At 44.1% G+C, this 23,970-nt stretch overlaps 1 protein-coding gene across 2 annotated transcripts in view; it reads right to left on the bottom strand.

Moving 5' to 3' along the window:
- BRINP3 (BMP/retinoic acid inducible neural specific 3) overlaps positions 1–23,970 on the bottom strand; it is a 714,331-nt gene that overhangs the window by 256,611 nt on the left and 433,750 nt on the right. For both annotated transcript variants that reach the window (XM_029618365.1, XM_029618366.1), the window contains exon 5: positions 15,977–16,082. In XM_029618365.1, the coding sequence (XP_029474225.1) occupies positions 15,977–16,082 (106 nt within the window). The remainder of the gene's footprint in view (positions 1–15,976; positions 16,083–23,970) is intronic.

A 23,970-nucleotide genomic window follows, 5' to 3' on the forward strand; every position in this document is an offset into this window, starting at 1 on the left:
TTTTGAGGGTTGGAAGATCGAACCTATGAACCCATAAAGGGTTTTTATTGTCAACCTAATAGGCTATATTTTGAATATGGCTGACTAAATTTAAAATAATCTGGATACACGTTCCTATCAGGCATTTCCAGGATTGGTCAGATAACTTATCTGGTTAACTTTGTATATCTCTGCTCTGGCAATGTCCTTGGGACACTTCCAGTTTATCTGAGTAAAATATATCTAGATGAGGGACCAAAACTGTAAAACTCAATTTTTTTCCAAAGTTGGTCAGACAAACCCCTTTGAACATGAGCATCTTACTGATTATTCTTGTAGGAAGCAATTTTCAAACTCTATTCTTTGTGGCCAAGTCTAATCTACAGCTGTATTTTACCCATATTTTGTACCAAATTCCACAGAGAAAGTACATGCATGTTTTTCCTTTGTAGCATGGAAAATAATATGTTTAGACATGAAAAACAACCTAAATATACCATTTTATAATCCCACCCAAAAAGTGCCCCCATGGATCGCTTCCCTTAACTGCAGCTAACAGTATGCATGCTGTGGATCATCATGCTTACAGTCAGTCTATTTTCAGACAATCAATTTATGCTGGGAAATCACTATTTATACATTCAAATGACTCTTAAAGTTCACAAAATATGTTTTTAGATTTCACCCAACAGAAAGTCACATTAAAGTGTCCTATGAACAGGGGACATAATAGTAGAATCAGCTTTCTTCTTCTGCTTCACTTCCTGTCAAAACATTCAGCATTCTACACTGATTTATGCACAATTTGTAATGTATTAACCTACTTCAAGAATTGTACAAGTCACCGAAAGAAAAGAACAATCTTGCTTGATAAAACTCATCTTATGCACATCATGCTTCCATTCAGTCTGATCTGTTTTAAGGAACTCTAACTTTATAACAATTTCTGTGAAAATACAGTGACAGATATCAAATAATGTGTCTTAAACTGACATAATACCAATTTCCTAACAATGCTGCTGACAAATATCCTAGGCGATGTCTGCTGGGAGAGATTTTCCGAGAAAGCAAATTATTTCTATACCGGTACAAAGGAGGCGTAAGCCCCAGTGGAGATGTGCCAGATTGTATTCTACCTTATTTCAACAGTAGGATGGGCATATTATATTATATTTTTCTAATGTTCTTTGGGCCTGATTTTCAAAAGATTTTCAAAAGTTTTACATGCTTAAAACTGGGTTTTACGGGGAGAGTGCAGTGAGGGGTTCCATCTGGTCTGATCAACATGTTCCTACTCTGCGACACGGATTCCTCCCATGTCATTGGAGTGAGCATCCCATAAAGTCCGGCGTGCAGCAGAACACTGCTCCATCAAAGGTACGCACCTCTAGGAATGATATTGTTTGGGCATTTGCATTGCTTTGTTAAAGTGTTCATGAGGAAGAAAAGGGTGCATCTGACTTCCAACAGCTGACCCAGTTGCTCCCTCAATTTCTTAATCTACCCTTGAGATGGCTGGTGCCATCTTGCGCTCCTACCATATGACAGGGGCCGACTAATGGCACTAGTAGCCCCTGTGACATAGGCATCGGCCATCCATTGCTCCTACCATGTGACAGGGGCCAACTAATGGCACCAGTAGCCTCTGTGACATAGTAAGGGAAAAAGCTATCAGTGCCATTTTGAATACCGGCAGCCGATGGAGAATTCCGGCAGCCGATGGAGAATTCTCCAGGACCCCCACTGGACCACCAGGGACTTTTGGCAAGTCTTGGGGGGGGGGGTCAGGAGGGTGGGGGTTTATTCATTAATGATATGTTGCATTCGTGGGGGTTCACCATACATTTTGAAACCCCACAAATGCAACAAATAGGGACTTATGTTGCGGATTGAGCATTTGTTCAAAACGAATGCACAGCCCTACAAAAAAATGGGTGGAAAAAAAACTGAAAGGAGTAACTGCAAAGGTTAAGACATCCATCGGGCATGGACCCTGTTCAAGAATACCATCTTAGAAGTTCAGAACAGATATATTCTATGCATTAAAAAGGTAGAAGGAAGGCCAAACAAATGTCCTCATGGTTTAAAGGTGAGGAAAGATAGGATATTCTAGAAAAAGAACATCTTTCAAAAAATGAAAAAAATCCAAATGAAGAAAACAGGAAACAGCATAAGCACTGACAAGATAGATGCAAAGCATTAAGGAAGGCCAGGACAAAATTTGAGAAAAAGCTTGCTGTGGAACCAAAAATTCATAATAAAAATGTATTTAGCTACAGTATATTTCAAAGCAAAAAGCCTGCAAGGGAGTCAGCTGGACCATTAGAAGATTGAGGGATAAAAGATGCACTAAAAGAGGACAAAGCCATTTTAAACAGATTAAATGTTTTCTTTGCTTCAGTTTTCACTGAAGTTTGGACAAGTCCCTGGAGGAGAAGCTCAAAAACTGCTATTAATCAAGTTGACATAGGGAATATCCACTGCTTATTATTGCCTGTAGTAGCAAGGGATCTATTTAACATTTGGGTACTTGCTACATACTTGTAACCTGGATATGCCACTGCTGGAAACAGGTGCTGTGCTTGATGGATCCTTAGTCTGACCCAGTATGGCAACTTATGAGTCTATAAGGCAGATATCTATCCCAGAAGTGATATTTGATGATTCAAAAAATGAAACACATTTCAATGAACCTAGAAGATGTAATAGGGCAAATTGACAACAAAAGAGTAGCAAATTACCTGGACCAGATGGTATACATCTCATAGTATCGAAATAACTGAAAACTGAAATTGCAGACCTATTATTAATATGTAATCTATCATTAAAATCAGCTACTGTACCTAGTGGCCAATGTAATACCGGTTTCTAAAAAGGGTTCCAAAGCTGATCCAGAAAACTAAAGCCCATGAGCCTGATCTCAGTGAAGGGAAAATGTGATCAAACTTATTATAAAGAACAACATTTCTGAACATATAGATCATTGGTTCTCAACCCTGTCCTGGGGACCCCACAGCCAGTCGGGTTTTCAAGATATCCACAATGAATATGCATGAGAGAACATTTGCATGCACTGCCTCCACAGCATGCAAATTTTCTCTCATGCATATTCATTGTGGATATCTTGAAAATCCGACTGGCTGTGGGGTCCCCAGGACAGGGTTGAGAACCACTGATATAGATAGTCATAGTTTAATTGGACAAGCATAACATGGGTTTATTTATTTATTTTGCATTTTTATATACCAACATTCTTGTATCAGATACAAATCATACCGGTTTACATTAAAAACAGAGTGTGCAGGAAAATAAGGGTTTAGTCAAGGAAATCTTATTTCACTATTATGGCTACATTTTTTTGAAGGCATGAATAAACATGTGGCTAATGGTGAGCCAGTTGATATAGTGTATGTGGACTTTCAGAAAGCATTTGAAAAAGTACCTGTTGCACTGGAGTTGGACCCTTGGCCTGGTGCAGGATTGGTACGGCCTTCAGAGAGGTCCCAGAAGGCACCTGCCGCTAAGAAGCGAAGCACTCGAGGAAACAGAGGCAAGTTGGAGCTTCACCAATAACAGTCCGGTGGTTCCACAGATTGAGCCCTTGGGTACCCGGACCGCCTAGGGTTAGATGGGCCTCAGAAGATCTCCTGGAGAGGTAGCAGAGAAGTGTGCCCACCAAGAGCAAGGATGCACGGCTCAAGGAGAAAAGCTGAGCTAGACCGGAACAGGGTATACCGGAGACCACTGGAAAGGAACAGGAACTGAAAGTCCTCCGGACAGGAGATGGCACTCTGCCAACCAAAAACCACTGCAAATGGAGATGTCCCAGTGGCTGACGCAATGTAGGTATTGTGTGATAGTTCGGCCCATGGGAGAAGGTTGACCTAGTTATCTTGCTGGTCATTAATGTAGGACTGGAGGAAGGCCTTCAGAGAGTGGTTGGTCCTCTTGGCTTGGCCATTGACCTGCGGATGGTAGACGGAGGTCAGGTTTAGGGTGATATTGAATTTATTGCAGAAGGACCTCCAATACTTTGCAGAGAACTGAGGACCATGATCTGAAACAATCTCCTGTGGCAATCCATGGAGATGGAAGACATGATTCAGGAATAGTCGTAAAAGTTCAAGAGCCGATGGTAGGCCAGGTAAAAGCACAAAATGGGCCATTTTGGAGAAGCGATCTATTATGACCCAGATTACAGTGTGCCCCTTGGAAGGGGCAGATCCACAATGAAGTCTGTAGAAAGACTAGTCCAGGGTTCAGTGGGTGCCTGGAAAGGCTGAAGAAGCCCCCATGGTCATCCTGAGGGAAGCTTTTGTTGGACACAGACAGGGCAGGAGTCTACAGAGTCTCGGGAGTCTTTTACCATACTGGCCCACCAGTAGTGTCTGCGGAGCATCTTGAGGGTTTGGGCCTGACCAGGATAGTGAGTCTGGAGTCGTGAGCCCAACATAAAACTTGCTCTCTAAGGTGATGAGGCACCATTGTCTTACCAGCTGGAACGGTGTTAGTCACTGCAATGGAAATACACGTGGGATCAATGATGTGAGCTGGAGTCTTGAGGGTATCCTCCGGCTCTACCGAACGTGACAAGGCATCTGCACGGAGATTCTTCTCAGCCGGACAGTAACAGTTCAAAATTGAAACCTGCAAAGAAGAGAGCCCAGCGGGCCTGTCGTGCGTTCAAAAGCTGAGCCTCTTTCAAATGCTGTAAGTTCTTGTGGTCTGTGTAAATGGTGAATTTATGCTGTGCTCCCTCTAGCCAGGGGCGTCACTCATGGAGGGCGAGCTTCACGGCCAAATATTTGCGGTCCCCGATGGTATAATTGTGTTCTGTGGGAGAGAACTTATGGGTGTAGAATGAGCATGGGACAAGGACTCCCTTTGTAGAGTATTGGCTGAGAACTGCTCCGGCACCAATGACGGATGTGACAACCTCCATTATAAATGGACGATTCGGGTCCGGATGGCGGAGACATGGGCCAGTACAGAAGGCCTCTTTAAGAGCCTGGAATGCAGACTGGACTTTTGGACTCCACTCCATGAGGTCACATGCCTTCTTAGTCATGGTGGTGAGTGGAGCAGCTAGTGCGTAGTAGTCTGCAATAATAGTTCATGAATCCCAAGAACCTTTGTGGAGTCCGTAGGCCAACTGGCTGGGGCCAGTCACGAATACCTTGGAACTTGTCTGGATCCATAGTGAATCCTTAGTTGGAGATGATGTAGCCCAGAATGGGAGGCTAGACTGCTCAAAGAGAAATGTTTCAAGTTTGGCGTAGAGGTGATGGTCTCTAAGATGCTAGAGGACAGTCTGGACATGAGAGCGATGGGATTCCAAGTCTCTGGAAAGAATCAAGATGCTGTCCAGATAAACTATGATGAAGGAATAGAGGAGATTGTGAAAGATCTCATTCATCATCCTCTGGAAGATGGCAAGGGCGTTGCATAGCCCGAAAGGCATGACTACATATTCGAAGTGTCCATCCTTCATATTGAACGCGGCTTTCCATATATCGTCTGGTTGACTGCGGACCAAGTTGTAAGCCTCGCGCATGTCCAACTTAGTAAAAATGTGGGCCCCCTGGAGCTGATCGAAGAGCACACTAATGAGCGGCAGTGGGTAACGATCCTTGCGGGTGATGGCGTTCAGACCTCGGTAGTCAATACACAGCCTTAAAGTATCATCCTTCTTCTTTACAAAAAAGAAACCAGTGCCTGAAGGGGAGGTCGAGAGCTGTATGAAGCCTTTGGCTAGGTTTTCCTTAATGTAGGCAGACATAGCCTGGATCTCTAGTAGTGAGAGAGGATAAGTTCTGCCCTTGGGTGAAGTGGTACCAGGCTACAGTTCAATTGGCCAGTTGAACGTCCAGAGAGGGGGGTAAAATGTTGGCTTGCTGTTTGGAAAAGACATCTTGGTAGCCAGCATAGGGTGTAGATAATCCAGGAAGAGTAGTGGATGTTAGCACCAGTACGGATGGGGATACCCACCGCAAACAATGTTCCTGGCACTGAGGACCCCACCGGGTAAGCTGGAGCATCTCCCAGTCAAAATGTGGGTAGTGCAATTGTAGCCAGGGTAGACAGAGAACATCGGGATGTACTGACCATTTCAGGATCATGAGAGGAATTTCTTCTTCATGCAGGGTCCCTACGGTTGGTTGGATGGCTAGGGTACGATGGGTGATGTGATCAGGTAAGGGTTCTCCATGGATGGGGGCAATGCACAATGGTACTTCCAGGGGTTGAGTAGGGATTTGAAGTAGAGTCACTAATTCTTCAAGAATGAAGTTTCCACCGGCACCAGTATCCATGAAGTCGGTGGTTAAGAAGGAGTGTGTCCCTTTAGAGAGGGAGACAGGCAGCAGAAGTTGAGGGTCAGTAACTGTAATGCCAAACCTCGGGGCCCCCACCGGGCTTAGGCTTTGGAGTTTTCCAAACGCACTGGACAGGTCTGGATAAGGTGGCCAGGACCTCCACAGTAGAGGCAGAGACCGGACTTCCACCTTTGGAGGCGTTCTTCAGGAGTAAGGCGACCCTCAGTTTATTTGCATGTGTTCTTCTTTTGGCGGAGCAATTGCCAGAAGTGCCCTTAATCTGGGGCTGAATGACCGAGATGGTTCCAAGATCGATCGGACAGCCTTTACTTCCCAATGCCAAACCTGGAGGTGGTGGTCAATCTGCCCAACCAATGAGATGAGGTCCTCCAACAATATAGGGATCTCTCGGGCTGTCAATTCATCCTTCAGAGCAGATGACAATCCCTCGAGATAGACTGCCTATGGGCACTTTCTGCCATCCCAATTCCGTAGCTAGGTTAGTAACTCCATGGTGTATTCAGAAAGGGAGCGGGACCCCTGGCGGAGGTGGAGGAGATGGTGTCTGGCTGCCTGAATCATTGAAGGTGCATCGGAAAATGGAAATGAATTGATGGAGCTGCTATAGTAAGGAATCGGAACGCTCCCAGAGCGGGCAGACCCATACCAGGGCTTTCCCTTCCACTCGCGATAAAATGAAGGTGATCTTCGTCACTTCATCTGGGAATAAGGAAGGTTGCAGCACAAATTAGGGATGTGCAGAGGGACGCCATATGTTGCATTCAGGATTCAGATTCGTCGGGGGGCGGATACATTGCATTCGGCCGTATGGTGCCCCGATTCGTTAATACGTCCATTTTGATTCATTCTCCTGCTAAAATTAAATTAACTACAACCCCCCATGCTCCTGACCCCCCCCCAAAGATTTACCAAAACTCCCTGGTGGTCCAGCGGGGGGTCCGGGAGTCATCCCCTGCACTCGCACCCTCTGTGTTGGTTTCAAAATGGCGCTGATAGCCTTTGACCTACTATGTCACAGGGGCTACCGGTGCCATTGGTCAGCCCCTGTCACATTGCCATCGGCACCATCTTGTGCTCCTACCATGTGACAGGGGCTGACCAATGGCACCGGTAACCCCTGTGACATAGTATTGGCAAAGGCAATCGGCGCCATTTTGATTACTGGCAGCCGACGGTCCTAGTGCAGGAGGTCACTCCTGGACCCCTGCTGGACCACCATGGACTTTTGGAAAGTCTTGGGGGACCCTCCTGACCCCCACAAGACTTGCCAAAAGTCCAGCGGTGGTCCGGGAGCGACTTCCTGCACGCCGGCCGTCGGATGCCAGTACTCAAAATGGCGCCGATCGCCTTTGCCCTCACTATGTCATAGGGACCAACGGCCGACGGCTCGACAGCCCCTTGTGACATAGTGAGGGCAAAGGAGATCGGCACCATTTTGAGTACAGCATCCAACTCCCGGACCCCCGCTGGACTTTTGGCAAGTCTTGTGGGGGTCAGGAGGGTCCCCCAAGACTTGCCAAAAGTCCTGGGGGTCCAGTGGGGGTCCGGGAATGACCTCCTGCACTCGGACCATCGGCTGACAGTAATCAAAATGGCACCAGTAGCCCCTGTGACATAGTAGGTCAAAGGCTATTGGCGCCATTTTGAAATCAGCACAGAGGGTATGAGTGCAGTTGATGGCTCCCGGACCCCCCGCTGGACCACCAGGGAGTTTTGGTAAGTCTTGGGGGGGTCAGGAGGGTGGGGGGTTTGTTTAAATTGGTTTCTTTAGGCGGACAAATAATTTGGCAAAGATTCATGTATTCATGGGGAATTGCGATACGTTTCGCTTCCTCATGAATACAACGAATATGGCCACATCCGTTGCAGATTGCCAAAACGTAGGGACCGAATGCACACCCCTAGCACAAACTGCATATAACATTGGTTGATAAAGCCTCAACATAGACGAGGATCCCCATTAAAATGGGGAGGAGCTGGGAGGGCCAGCAGTGCCTTTGAGGACGATGAAACAGCAGAAGCGCTATTGGCAAGGGACTCCCGAAGAGGTAGCAGAGAGGTTTGCCCACCAAGAGCAAAGTTGCGCGGCTTGTGGAAAACAGCTGAGCTAGATCGGAACAGGTTGCCCATGGCAGACTCTTCCAGTTGAGAGCGTAGTCTCTACAAAGGTGGCCAATGCTTCGAGAAATTGTTGCTTCTCTCTGACACCTGTAGCCAGGCCTAGTATATCCTGCATGGCAGAGAACTCCGCTGAGTTCATGGCAACCATTGTGCTGGAGGTAGACCCTTAGCCTGGTGCAGGATTGGTACGGCCCTCAGGGAGGTCCCAGAGGGCACCTGCCACCAGGAGGCGGAGCACATTAGGAGCAGAGGCAAACTGGAGCTTTACCAATAACAATCCGGGGCTTCCGCAGGTTGAGCCCTTCGGTACCCAGACTGCCTGGGCTTAGGTAGGCCTAAGAGGGTCTCTGGAGAGGTAGCAGAGAGGTGTGCCCACCAAGAGCAAGGTTGTATAACTCATGGAAAATAGCTGAGCTAGATCGGAACAGGGTGTACCAGAGACCACTGGAAAGGAACAGGAACTGAAGGTCCTCCAGACAGGATTAGCAGCGCCTCGTGGTCTAGATATAGTGTACTTGGATTATCAGAAGGCGTTACTCATGAGAGGCTTCTAGGAAAAGCAAAAAGTCATGGGATAGGTGATGAGGTCCTTTCATGGATTATAAACTGGCTAAAAGACAGGAAACAGAGAGTAGGATTAAATGGACAATTTTCTCAGTGGAAGGGAGTGGGCAGTGGAGTGCCTCAGGGATCTGTATTGGAACCCTTACTTTTCAATATATTTATAAATGATCTGGAAAGAAATATGACGAGTGAGGTAATCAAATTTGCAGATGACACAAAATTGTTCCGAGTAGTTAAATCACAAGCAGATTGTGATAAATTGCAGGAAGACCTTTTGAGACTGGAAAATTGGGCAGATGAAATTTAACGTGGATAAGTGCAAGGTGATGCAAATAGGGAAAAATAACCCATGCTATAGTTACACAATGTTAGGCTCCATATTAGGTGCTACCACCCAAGAAAGATCTACGCGTCATAGTGGATAACACATTGAATCGTCGGTTCAGTGTGCTGCGGCAAACAGAATGTTGGGAATTATTAGAAAGGGAATGGTGAATAAAACGGAAAATGTCATAATGCCTCTGTATTGCTCCATGGTGAAACCGCACCTTGAATACTGTGTATGATTCTGGTTGCCACATCTCAAAAAAGATATAATTGTGATGGAGAAGGTACAGAGAAGGGCTACCAAAATGATAAGGGGAATGGAACAGCTCCCCTATGAGGAAAGACTAAAGAGGTTAGGACTTTTCAGCTTGGAGAAGAGACGGCTGAGGGGGAATATGATAGAGGTGTTTAATATCCTGAGGTCTAGAATGGGTAGATGTGAATCGGTTATTTACTCTTTCGGATAGTAGAAAGACTAGGGGGCACTCCATGAAGTTAGCATGGGGCACATTTAAAACTAATCGGAGAAAGTTCTTTTTTACTCAATGCACAATTAAACTCTGGAATTTGTTGCCAGAGGATGTGGTCAGTGCAGTTAGTATAGCTGTGTTTAAAAAAGGATTGGATAAGTTCTTGGAGGAGAAGTCCATTACCTGCTATTAATTAAGTTGACTTAGAAAATAGCCTCTGCTATTACTAGCAACAGTAACTTGGAATGGACTTAGTTTTTGGGTACTTGCCAGGTTCTTATGGCCTGGATTGGCCACTGTTGGAAACAGGATGCTGGGCTTGATGGACCCTTGGTCTGACCCAGTATGGCATGTTCGTATGTTCTTAGCTTGTAGAAGGCCATGGGCAGCGTCAGAGCAGGCAGACCTGGTGGTCACAGGAGAAGCGAAGAGAGTGTCCAAGTGAAGCACAAGGGTCAAAGCCAGGGTATCCGTCTGAGGGTGGTCAGCCAAAGCAAGGGTCAGTTCCAGGTATCAGCCCGTGTGCGGTCAGTGGCAAGCAGCGGTCAGGTCCAGATATCTGTCCAAACATGGTCAGTGGCAAGAAGAGGTCAGTTCCAGGCAGCGGTCCAATCGTGGTCAGTGGCGAGCAGAGGTCAATACCGGGTATCAGTCCAAACGTGGTCAGAGACAAGCAGAGGTCAGTACCGTGAATCAGTCCGAGAAGGTACAACATGGGAAACGGAGCAGGAATCAGGAACAGATGCTGGCACACAGGAGGGACCACAGGAACACAGACTCAGGAACACTGGAACAAGCACAGGAACACAGGAATGCAGGAACACTGGAACATACTCTGGAACAGTGGAACAAGGACAGGAATGCAGGAACACTGGAACAAGCACAGGATCAAGGAAGCAGGAACACAGGACGGCAACTAGCTTCTCACGAATGAGACGACCCATTTGCCAAGGCGAGAAACTGGAGACTGAGCCCTGCCTTTTATGCAGGGCTCAGGTGACATCATCGTTGAGCATCATGGAGGAGTTTCCCATGCTTGGCCCTTTAAAGGGCTGGGTGATCCGCACGTGCTCGCCGAGGGGGTGGACCCAATGCGGATGAGGACACCGAGCCCCGCCATGAGGAGCAGTGCGAGAAAGAAGGCCCCAAGGGGCCTGGAGATGTCGTGGGACACCGCAGGTGCCGGGGGCTGGCTGGCTGCAGCTGCAAGGGAGGATGGACCAGGCCTCGCGGGGGGGGGAGGGGAGCCCTGGTGAGCAGGCCCGGCCATGGCACCAGCACAGCCGGGATGCGCAATTGTCCTTCTCGAGAGAATCTTGACGAAATAAAGTTATGGGACAGGAAGCAATGTTCTATTGTGGACTGAAACTAGTTAAAAGATAGAAAACAGAATAGTGCTACATGATCCATTTTCTCATTGTAGAAAGGTGAGTAGTGGAATGCCTCAGGGATCCGTGTCGGGGCCACTGCTGTTTAACATAGTTTTAAATGACCTAGCGCTGGAAACAATGAGTAAGACAGTCAAATTTGCTGAGGATATAAAATTATTCAAGAGCACTGTGAGAAATTGCAAGCTCCAGTCATCGCAGACTGATCGAAAACAAATCAGAGTTTTCAATGAGTGTAACCGGGACGGATTAGCCTATCAGGGGATCAGGCATCCCCTGGTGGGCTGGTCACTCCAGTCACGTGGTCTGCCGTGCGCGGCCATGGCAGAGCCACGCTCGGAAGTCCACGTGATGTGTCCTGGGCGGTGAATCCCCGGGCAGGTCTTCCTCTGGAATCTGCCGCTGGAGTGTGGCCGCATTTTTTTTTTTTTTTTTTTTTTAATATTGAGCAACAGAGGAACCTTCACTTGAGTCTGAAAACTACAGAAAATACATTTCAGCTGGTTACACTGCACAGAAACTTTCCAATCTGAACCATATTTCCATAACTTTGAAGACCCTGCTAGTGCCTTATGGTGGAGGTCACAGAGCACACCGCCAGCAGAGGAAGTGAGTGTGCAAAGTTCAGATGGAGCAATACAGCAGTTTCATTGCCTAATAGATTTCATGTTCTCAGGCCGTAAAGTGAGTCAGAACAAAACACAGCACACTATGACTCCGGCTGACTGCTCAGCAGCATCCGATTCCCCTGGGCAGTGTGAGGGGAACTCTGAGAAACCCTTCCCTCATCCATTACCATACAGGGCACTGCTGGAAGGGCTCCAGCTGCCTTGGGAGAATCTGCCATGATTTTGAGATTGCGGCTGTAGAATAATGAGCAGCTTTCAAGCACTAGCTAAGGCCTGGACTAATTCCCACTTTCTCAAATAGCTTACTTCTCTCCGAACTGTCACAGGTGCTCCAACATGTACTTTGCATCCACAGCAGATTTATTGTTTAGCCAGCATATTTCTAAATTATAGAGCCTTACTTCTAGAAACGTAGGACAAAACTCAGGAGTATCATGAAGCCAGAAGCTGAACGGCCAAGAGTATATTAATAGATTCAATGGTTGCACCCCAAATGCATATTTTTATGTCATCCTCATTCACATATTTTATTTACTTATTTGTTTGAATTTAGTTGTTCAGTCACTGGTAAGATTTACTGGATGATCATCAACAACCACAAAACAAACCAAGAATCAGGCTGGAAATGGAAACGTTCTCAACATGATAGGGGGCTATTTGGAAATTAAGTGGTAAGTAGTTCAATCATTTATTTTATAAGCAAGGTACAAATATTTCCATTAAAACAATCCTATTTTTAATGAAACAATTATTTCCCTCTTCCAACACTGGTATCTACATTCAGTTTCAGAATCCAATAAATATCTTTCATTGGTAATTACTCAGAGAGACAGGCTTATACTAGGGATCTACTTTCATTTGAAAAAGGGGCACATAACGACTTGGAAAAGTCCCGCTCGTACACAAAGGAAGTATCAACAAAATAGAGTGCATCATGGATGTTTCAAGATCTGTCCTTCAGGAAGTAAACTCAAAGGTTCTTTCTTGGATTGTACAGAGTTTTATTTCAGCAGCTAGAATTCTGTGTAGTGAAAAAAATCCATCCCTCAACTCGGCCGCGTCAAGTATGTACAAAAATGCTGTGGGTGGGTATGCTGAGAAAGTGTCACGAAAACTTTCTGAGGCAAAACCCAGCCCGTGTCGGGGGACGGATGCTCCTCCTTACACAGAATCCCCTCGTTTGAAACTACATAATGTCAAGGACAAGGTCTCCATCGTTTTGTGTTGTTTTCAAAACAAAACAATAGAAATAAAACATGAAATGTCATGCTTTATGTTCTTTCATTTTTAGTGTAGCATTATTTTTAAATAGTGCACACTATTTGCAAACAAATAAAAGGTAATTCAAAATCTGTGCGCTGTGGACTGTGACTTCCAAATTTCCTAGACTAATGGTTCACAACTGCATTCATTTGGAACAGATGGGTAAAGTGCAACAAATGAGACCAATTTCATTTCATTCATGGAACCCCAAAAGGAATGGAGGGTATCCATGAATTAAACAAAACAATCTTGTTTCATTTGTTTATGTTTGTCATTCAGAGGTATGACCCATCGAAAACTGCTGCAGTGAGACTGGTAACTATAGCAACCAAGAATTTCCTGCGTGAGGCAGTAGCCAGGACAGAGCTGAGGCAAGAAAAGAGGGCAGATGGAGGATCAATCAAGGTGAATCTGCCTGCTCCTTATGATAGAAACATAGAAATGACGGCAGAAGACGACCAAACGGCCCATCCAGGCTGCCCAGCAAGCTTTCACACTTATTTTTTCTCTCACATACTTATCTGTTACTCTTGGCTCTTAGTAACTTTTTGGTTCTAGTTACCTTCCACCCCCGCCATTGCTGTAGAGAGAAGTGCTGGAGCTGCATCTAAGTGAAGTATCAGGCTTCATTGGTTAGGGGTAGTACCTGCTGCAATAAGCAAGCTACTCCCATGCTTATTTGTTTACCCAGCCTGTGCAATTCAGTCCTTGTTGGTTATCTGAGTATAATGCCACTTTACTTCATTCCCCCCTGCCACTGAAGCAGTGAGCTGCGATGGATATGCATTCCAAGTGAAGTATCAGGCTTAATTTATTCGGGGTAGTAACCGCCGCAATAAGCAAGCTACACCCATGCTTATTTGCTTATCCAGACTATGTAATTCAGTCCTTGTTGGTTGTTGTCTGAATATAAATCATCTTTTCTTCATTCCTCCCTGCCGTTGAAGCAGGGAGCTATGCTGGATATGCAATGAACGTGAAGTATCAGGCATTATTTGGTTTGGGGTAGTAACCGCCATAACAAGCCAGCTACTCCCCTCTTTTTTGTGAATGCAAATCCTATTTTCCACATTTCCCTCAGCCTTGCTGCCGTACCCCAGATTCCACACTTTAGATGTCTTGTTGCCACTCTACCTTACTGCTATACCCCTGCTGTACCACCTTAGGGGTCTTGCAACCACTCATCCTTCCTACCGTACCCCAGATTCTAAATCTTTGGCGTCTTGCTGCCAATCTGTCTCACTTTTATTCCCTTTTGCTACACATTGGGGGGATCTTGTTGCCACTCTGTCTTACTGCCATATCTCAGACTCTACTCCTTGGAGTTTTCTTGCCAATGTCGGTGGCTGCCTTGTATCTCTCATGATTCAGTGGGCTCTTCCTGCCACTCTTGCCCTCCCTCAGTGACTGGGAGCTTTTCTGCCACCTTTGCTGCATTGTTCTCCCTTTCTCATGAATTAGGATGCACATGCCACTCTTGGTGCCATTTTGTTTCCCTCTTTTGCTGCCTTGAGGGTTCATGCCATGGTTGTTGGGACCCTCTCAGGTCTTGGGGTATTCTTGCCACCTTTGCTGCTACCTTGAAGAACCCCTGCTAGTACCCATTTGCCCCTTTGTCTCATTCTTCATTCCTGGGAGTTCTTTTCCTCATTCTGATGTCTGCTCACCGGTTTCATTAGAATTAGAATTAGATTAAATAAAAAAATAATGTTGTAGCTGTAAACATGCTACATTGCTTCCCCATGGACTTTTATGGGAAATAAAAAAAACAAATGAGCTAAGAAATGTTTTTCTTTTGTTTAAAATGAACCAAACAAATGAAGGTGATCTACTGAATGAATACACAAAAACAAACATTTTGCCTCCGCACATTACTAATCCACCACTTGTTTGTGGATTCATATGATTCACTGTTTGCGGATCATGGAAACATGATACCGGCCATATCTGACTCGTAGTCTGACCTAGTATGGCAGTTCTTATGTTTTTAGGGCTTATGATTTGTGACTTGTCGATGGTGGTTCATGATTTTCTAATCATTTCTGGAAGCTGTCGTGTGATCAGTTTGCTGAGTAATAAGCATTCTGGACTTCTATTAAAACTATAGATGGAAAAAGAAGAGGATAAAATGCAAACTCGTTCTGACTTTAAATTGTAATTTCAGGAAATAAGGACTCAGCAATTCATTTTAGCCTGGATTTTAAAGACACTGGGCACGTACATTTAGGGGGTTACGCCACTCATATTTTCTAAAGGGCCCGGCCACGCACGTAGCCACAAATAAATGCTGAGGTGCTGGGCCTAAAGAAAGGGGCGGGCTGGGACAGCGCCAAGAGATGCTGTCTCGGGGAAGCACCCGCCGGCCTGCTGCCAGCGCGTGGAAAATACTTCTGATCCGGAGGAGCTTAAGTATGGAAACAAAAACATAGGGGATAGTTTAGGTTAGGGGTCAAGGAGGAGAGGGGAAAAGGTAGGAAGGGTAGGGTTAGGGAAGTTCCCTCCCAGTCCGTTCCTTAATTAGCGTGGACTGGGAGGGAACTGGTCTAGGCCCTATCACGTTGCTGCACCTACTTAATAAAATCCCCCCCTGTGCGCGAGAGTTGTGGGCCTCCCGCACAAGCACGTGTGGATGTTAACATCTGTCAGGCATGCGTGCATGGATATCGCATTTTATAACATGAACGCTACATCGCGCGCCTGTTATCAAATCTGCGCGTCCATATGCACGTGCCAGGAAGCGCGCCCACATGGACGTGCATGCACTCCTTTTAAAATCTACCCTTTGGGGTTGCACTCCTATCCAAGTTTTTCCTGGGTGGCCGATCATGGTGTTTTGGGGGTTATGTTCCATTCAAAATGATTTGGTTCATCTTTATTAAAGAAGAAAACTGCCTGCATACCTTGTAGCTGAATCTTATTCTCAGGACTCTGAACCAAGACGGAACTGACAGAATCTAGATTGTCATAGTTACTGCATCCAAGAGGACCAGTCCGGGTTTCTGTTACCTGAAATGAAGAAAAAAGGAAAACATCTTTTGTAGCATTATAAAAATGAAATCTGATCTTTATTTTATGAAAATGCGCATAACATTTTTTCCTGCATATTTTTATTTTACCAAGTAATGTAACTAAAACATGAGAAGTTAACATATCACTTCTGTGCTGTATCAATAAAATTAAACAGCAAAAAAAAAAGGAAGTATCATGACCATACCAAAACAATTGTGATTCTAAACTAGTACAAATCTTTTATATTGGGGATATAATACACAAATACCGGAATGGATTTGATTATAACACAGAAATATTCTCTTGAAAATATTCAGAATCTTTCTTAGATTTATTAATTATTTGGCTTTAAATAAGGTAGTGATTAGTTTGATTTAAATTCAATTTCTCAATGCTTCACCTTTTTAATTTATTTTAAAAATTAGTTAGCCACATTATACAATGTCCTAAGTGGCGTACAGTAAAATATTCACCTTCATACTCCTTCAGAGTTTTGACATGGATTTAATTTTAGTCTATTTGTGCCAACCCTTTCTGTGACTGAGAAGGCATGTCAGGAGTGATGGAACAGGTTAATAGGGAACAGTAAGTTATTTACTCTTTCAAATAGTCCTAGAACTAAGGAGAACTCCAGGGAACTAACTGGTAGCAGATCTACAGCAAATTTAAGAAAGTATTATTTTTCTCAGTATAGTAAGAAGCAAGCTGTGGAATTTGTTGCCCCAGAACATGGTCAAAGTTGAGAGCATAGCTGGGCTTAAAAAGGAGTTGGACAAGTTTCTAGAGAGCACTTACAACACAATATTATCTAGACAGGCATACATATTGACACATTTTATGTCAATAAAGTAATGGGGCTGAATGAGATGCAGCTGAGGATATTAAGGGAACTCTGAGAAGTTCTAGCAGTCCATTGACCTTTTCAATGCATCTTTAGAGTCAGGAATAGTTCCAGAAGACTGGAGACTGAGGATGTGATTTCTATTCTCATAAGGAATTAAGGAGGAGGCTGGTAAGTATAGGATGGTTAGTCTGACCTCTATGGTGAGCAAATTAATGGAATCGCTGCTAAAACAGAGGATAGTGTAGTTTCTGGAATCCAATGGCTTGCAAGATCAGAAGCAGCATGGTTTTACCAAAGGTAGGTCTTGACAAATGAATCTGATCAATTTCTTTGGGTGACCAGATAGTTGGATCAAGTGAGTGTGTTAGATATAGTATACTTGGATTTCAGTAATGACTTTGACACAATTCAGCCTATGAAATACAACAATAATCAAACCACCAACCTAGGAACTTTCAACATTGCTCCATCGGATCAAGTGTGGGACCTAGGAATACAGATCGATGAGAACTTCACAATGAAAAAATATATAAACAAATTGATTAAAACAGGATACTCCAAGCTGAGAATATTACATAGGTTGAAACCATTACTAACAATTCAGGACTTCTGCACTGTCTTACGAACATTAATATTCTCGAACTTAGATTACTGCAACTCCCTATTACTAGGCCTACCCATAGAACTATTAAAACCACAACAGTTACTACAAAATGCTTCCGCTAGACTATTACTAGGGACAAGGAAATATGACCACATTAGCCCCTCACTCATAGAACTGCACTGGCTTCCCTCAACAATCCACATTTCACTATAAAGTATTAACTCTAATTTTTAATATCATCAATAACATTAACCCATGCTTAACAGGAGTGACACTTCAACTGTACATATTGCAGCAAGCTCTAAGATCCCAAAGCAAAGGACTTCTAAAGGTACCTTCAATACGAGCATACACCTAACACAAATAAGAGACCAAATGTTTTTCATAGTGGGCTGCATGTGGTGGAACTCTCTCCCAGAACCATTACATCTGACAACAGATGGGAAGAGTTTCAGACGTGAACTGAAAACATGGTTCTTCAGAATTGCATATGATTTAACGTAAAATACCAATAGGCTGATTACTAATATTGACTGTGTTACTGCCAGTGAAGTTAAGTGAGCAATAGGTACTGAACAATGTATTGTGTAATGATAGCAGAAGTAGAATTTGTATTAACTGTTGTGTTGACCTAGAAAACATATGAATATGACTTTGAATACATAGTTGCTGTTATCTTAATCCAAATTGTGAATGTTAGCCATGAATGTGAATGTCATCCAAGCATATGAATGCTGATTTTGTAAAGTGTTGTGATCTTCTTTTGGAACGACGGTATATAAAACACCATAATAAATAAATAAGGTGACAAATAGCATTGGTGGTATGGACCCTAAACTGACTGAATGAGTTAGAAATTCGTGAGTGGGAGGTGACAAAGGGTAGTAGAAAATGGCATTCACTCTAAGGAGGAGGGATGTTACTAGAAGTGGGCCACATAGATCAGTCCTTGGAATGGTTCTTTTTAACATTTTCCTGAGTGACATTGTGGAAAGATTGTAGGGAAAGATATGTATTTCTGCCGATGACACTAAATTATGCAACAGGGCAGTCAGCCAGGAAGGTGTGAAAAACATGATGAGGGAACTAGAGAACCTTAAAGAATGGTCTAAGCTCTGCAAGCTAAAAAAATACTAAAACATTTAGAGTAATGCATTTAAAGTTAAATTTTAAGACCCGCACACGGGTATCCAAGTGCACGCAGCTCCTGACGCGTACATGTTATAAAACATGCTACCTTCATGCATATGCCAGTAAAGGAGTGGACTGGGAGGGAACTTTATAACCCCCCTACCTAACCTGTCTCCCTTTCCCCCTACTAACCCTGACGCCTAAAACACCGCTGCCTTCCCTAGTTCTTTTGTTTTAAAAAACTTACCTGGTCTCTGGAGCAGCAGCTTCCGGCATGTGCTTCAGCGGGACAGTGCCTAATGGAGCTGTCCTGGCCCACCCAGATACCACCTCCGCCTCCCCCCCCCCCCCCATTTTCACAAACCCTTTCTTATGCACGTATGGGCAGATATGTGCATTGCTGCGGCCATTTTAAAATCCCCACGGCAAGCACACGCCCCATCCAAATGCATATCTGCCCATTTCAGTGTGTGTAAATCTTTTAAAATTCAGCCTTTAGATTGAGAAAACTCAAAGGATAGGTACAGTATATGGGATGAAAATTCTTCTAAATACGAAAGGAGAGTGGGATTTGGGGGGTGATGGCATCTGATTTTAAGGTGGCCAAAAAGGTGGTTAAAGCGATGGCAAAAGCTGTGTGGGAAGAGAAATGGTCAGCAGAGAAATGGAGGTGATATTGCCCCTGTATATACGGCACTTGGAATGCCGTGTACAATTCTGGAGTCTACACCTTCAAAATGTTTATGGGCCCCCAGACATCTTAAGGTCCACTCCCAGCTGTCTGGTCCCAGTCCACCTTAAGACAGGGAATTCTGGGAACAAGGACTGGCAGAGGGATATTTACATATACTGAGAGAAGAGCAAAGGGAGGCCTGGGAGTTTGGAAGGAAACATAGAAACCACAGAAACTGATGGCAGAAAAGAACCAAATGGTCCATCCAGTCTGCCCGGCGAGGGGGTAGCTCCTTACTATAGCTGGCCTATGTGAGTACAAAGGGAATGGTAGCCCCTTGGAATGGCTGACCTGGTTGGTGTTTTGTGAACAGTGAATGTTGATGTTTCTTTCTGCACTGTGAAATAAAAAAAGAAAAAGCCTTGACTGCTCCTCTATGTGCCACATCTGGTCTCAGCTTGGGGATTTCCTGAGCTAAGCACAATACAGCCAGAGATCCATGCCTCAGAATGTAAAAGTAGTATCTGGTGCTTTGGTAAAGACTGTTAGAGAAAACACTGAGAAGTATAGCAGCACTGCAGCAACCTGAGTTTACAGTGGGCCAAAGGGGATAGCCCTGCCTAGGAAGTTAGGAGACCAGTGAGTGAGTTAGAGTTGAACAGTTTATTTTCTGTGGTAAGGAAAAACTGGGGGGGGGGGGGGGGGTTTCTCTTCTTTCTCCTCTCTCGCTGTAAAGAAATAAAATTGAACTTTTTTTTGAAGAATGGAGTGGGTGGATTCAGGCCCTGGCTATGGGAAAACACATTTATAGGTAGTTTTACAGGTCCAGAGGGTTCAATAACAGCTCCTCCTAGAGAATTTGAGCATCCGATAAGTGACCTTGGTAGCTCTGCATAAAAGTGAGTCAAGCAACATACCTCTTCACAGAGGATTTTCAAGCTGCTGCCATACTACGATGGTTCCCATGATACCAAAGTTAGGGCTGGTAGAAGATCTGGAAGCTTTTCTAATAAACTTTGAGTGGACCACCAAACTATCCAAGTAGCCTGAAGCTGATTGGACCATCTATCTGGGAAAATTGTTGACCAGCAGTAGCCAAGTGGTATATCAGTCTACAAACTAGGACATGGGGGTAACCTGCATAGAGCTGCCGTTGATACCCAAAGGAAACTTGCTGGCAGACTAGATGGACCATTGTCCGCTTTTTCTGTGGTCAATACTATGTTACTATGTTAGGACAGAAGGGCTAGTTATGTGGATACAAAAGTGGCCATACTGGAGAGGGCCAGCTGTACCTTTCTTTTTTAATTGTAGTTGATTTTATGACATGTGGAACAGCTTGTCTGGTAATAAGGCGGGCTATAAATTTCTGTAAATAAATAAATGTCAGCTGCAGCTCTGAAAATGGACACTCCACTCTAAAGAAAGCCCCAAGAATTTGTTTCATCAGCTTAAAGACCTTGAATGAAAATGGCTACACCCAGATGGAAGTCAGGCGGCGAAGTATTCAACATCGTCTTGCTGGAACGATTCATAGAAGGCCTGTAATCGGCCATGCATCAATGAATATGCCAGCATTCCAAGCTTATTCTGTAATCTGCCATATAGATGGCCAATACCTTTTATCCACCACAGCTCTCAACAGACTATCCTAGTGTGTGACCTAAGTTAGAGGAATATGTCGTACAGATGTGTGATTAATACAGAGATAGTAGAGGAACCCAGCAACCAAACTCAGCACAGGTCATATCTACCTTGGTATTCAGGGGAACAGCCAGTAGGTTCCTCAATGTATTTCAATTGTGACAGGCTAGGTTATTTGGTCAAAGACTGTTGGTATTGAGGAGGCGAGGCCATGGATGTTGACCTCATCATACAGCCTACATGAGAAATCAGAGCATATATTAATATAGTGGGTCCCCCATCTGGTGCTTTATCCAAAATAGAGGTACCATGGGTCTGAGTTTGAGTGCAGATGGGAAGGAAAACTCTTCTTCCAGAGTCCTGGACACAATTACTCTCTAGCTTTCTCACAGCTCACACTATGTAGAAAATCTCACCAATATGCAATATTGTCTAGAAAAGGAGCAAGGAAACAAAATGAGTAGAATAGGCAGAAAACACAATTCAACCCAGTGTCCATCCATGTAGTCCTTGCACTGGAATCAGCAAGAAAAAAATTCAAAAGGAGTCAAGAAGTGGTGTTCAACATAAATCCTTTAGTGCAAATTAAAGAACAGTGATTCAGATGGACTGAATCAAATCACGGTGAACCTAGAAGATGTGGTAGGCCTGATTGACAAACTGAAGAGTAGTAAATCACCTGGACCGGATGGTATACACCCCAGAGTTCTGAAGGAACTAAAAAATGAAATTTCAGACCTATTAGTAAAAATTTGTAACTTATCATTAAAATCATCCATTGTACCTGAAGACTGGAGGATAGCAAATGTAACCCCAATATTTAAAAAGGGCTCCAGGGGCGATCCGGGAAACTACAGACCGGTTAGCCTGACTTCAGTGCCAGGAAAAATAGTGGAAAGTGTTCTAAACATCAAAATCACAGAACATATAGAAAGACATGGTTTAATGGAACAAAGTCAGCATGGCTTTACCCAGGGCAAGTCTTGCCTCACAAATCTGCTTCAAATTTCGGAAAACATTCAATTATTTTTTGGTTCTCCTGAACCAGAACCTAACCCTAGCCCCCCCCCCCCCAAGTTCTTTCTCCTTGTTTTACATAACTTTTTGCCTCTGTTAAATGGTTTATTAAGTTAGTCCCTATGTTTCATGTAAACTGATTTGATATGAATCTTTTCATGAAGGTCGGTATATAAAAGTGCTAAATAAATAAATTAAATTCTGAATTAGGCAATTTCATTGACATTGCCTAATTTGGGAAAAACGATTGCACATCCCTAATAAATAATCCTGAAAAAAGGTAAGAAGTGATAGATGAGAGTTTTTAAAAATAACTGAAGTGCTGGTTCGTGGAATTTTTCCAGCCTAGATAGTGCTGTGACAGAGAGAATTAATTGATTCAACCTTAAAAAAGTGAATAAAGGTGATCAATATAGAAAATAACCTTCTTGAGTTTTTGAATTTTAAAAAATAATTATTCCTTTTTGAGTACTTTCCTTCAAAATTAAAATCCACTTATTTGAAAAGGATGAATATGTAAATGCATTCTGTAAATAAAGCTCTGATTGGCTGGTTAAATAAATTCCCTGCTTACATAGAAACATAGAAATAATGGCAGAAAAGATCCTAATGGCCCATCCAGTCTGCCCAGCAAGTTCCCATAGGGGTAGATTTTCAAAGGATTACGTGCGTAACCCCTGAAAATCTGCCCAAGCTGCCCCTGCGCGTGCCGAGCCCCGGGACACATATGTCCCGGGGCTTGCAAAAATGGGTGTGGGCATGGCCTGAGCCTTCAGGCACAGCGGCCATTTGCCGCTGTGCCCGGGATCATGGGCCGGTTGTCGGCTGGCAGGCGTAACTTCTTCAACAAAGGTATTGTGTGGGGGGAGGGGGGTTAGATAGGGCTGGGGGGTGGGTTAGGTAGGGGAAGGGAGGGGAAGGTGTGGGGGGGGGAGGTGGAAGGAAAGTTCCTTCTGAGTCCGCTCCGATTTCGGAGCAGCCTCGGTGGGAATAGAGGCAGGCTGCTTGGCACGCACAAGTTGTACAATTGTGCACCCCCTTGTGCACACTGACCCTGGATTTTATAACATGCTCTCGGCTGTGCGCATATATTATAAAATCGGGAATAGATTTGTTCGCGCCAGGTTGCGTGAACAAATCTGCACCCGCACGCAGATTTTAAAATCTGTCCCATAGTTATTAGTTTCCCATATTTATCAGTTACTCAGACTACCAAGGTCAGGGCTCTTGTTGGTTACTGTTTGAGTCCAATTTCCTTTCACCCCCTGCCATTGAAGTAGAGAACAATAATGGAGTTGCTTCAGAAGTATAGTATCAGGCTTTTTGGTTAAGGGTAGTAACAACTGCATCAAGCAAGTTACCCCCACTCTTATTTGTTTTCCCAGACTGTATAATTGGTCGTTGTCTGAATCCAGTACCAATTTCCTCTTTTCCCCCTGCTGTTGAAGCAGCAAGCAATTATGGAGTTGCATCAACAGTATGTATTTATCAGAGTGGACCCAATCAAACAACTCCTACATATATGTCAATATTCCCTCTTCCCAGAGGAATTGAATTAATCATATATTACTTGCTTACTCAAGGAATTCTAATTCATACTCGCAGTGACTAACACCCCTATTTGGCCTGTTCCTAAGCCCAATGGCAAGTGGCACCTCACTCAAGATTTACAGCAAATTAATGAATGTGTAATTCCTTGTTTCCCTATTCTGCCTAATCCAACCACATTCCTATCCACTATACCATCCAAAACGATGATTTATTCAGTCATAGATCTTACTGACACCTTTATTACAGTGCCTCTACTCCCCCAGTCTTACCTTTTTTTTTTTCATTTACATATAGGGGGTTGCAATATACCTGGATTCGTTTACTCCAGGGATTCACTGAAAGCCACTCTATCTTCAATCAGCTTCTATATCAAGATTTGGTTGATGTAACCCTCTAAGGCACATTGGTACAATATATAGAT

This window comes from Rhinatrema bivittatum, chromosome 10 (assembly GCF_901001135.1).
Source record: "Rhinatrema bivittatum chromosome 10, aRhiBiv1.1, whole genome shotgun sequence".
Lineage (NCBI taxonomy): Eukaryota > Metazoa > Chordata > Amphibia > Gymnophiona > Rhinatrematidae > Rhinatrema > Rhinatrema bivittatum.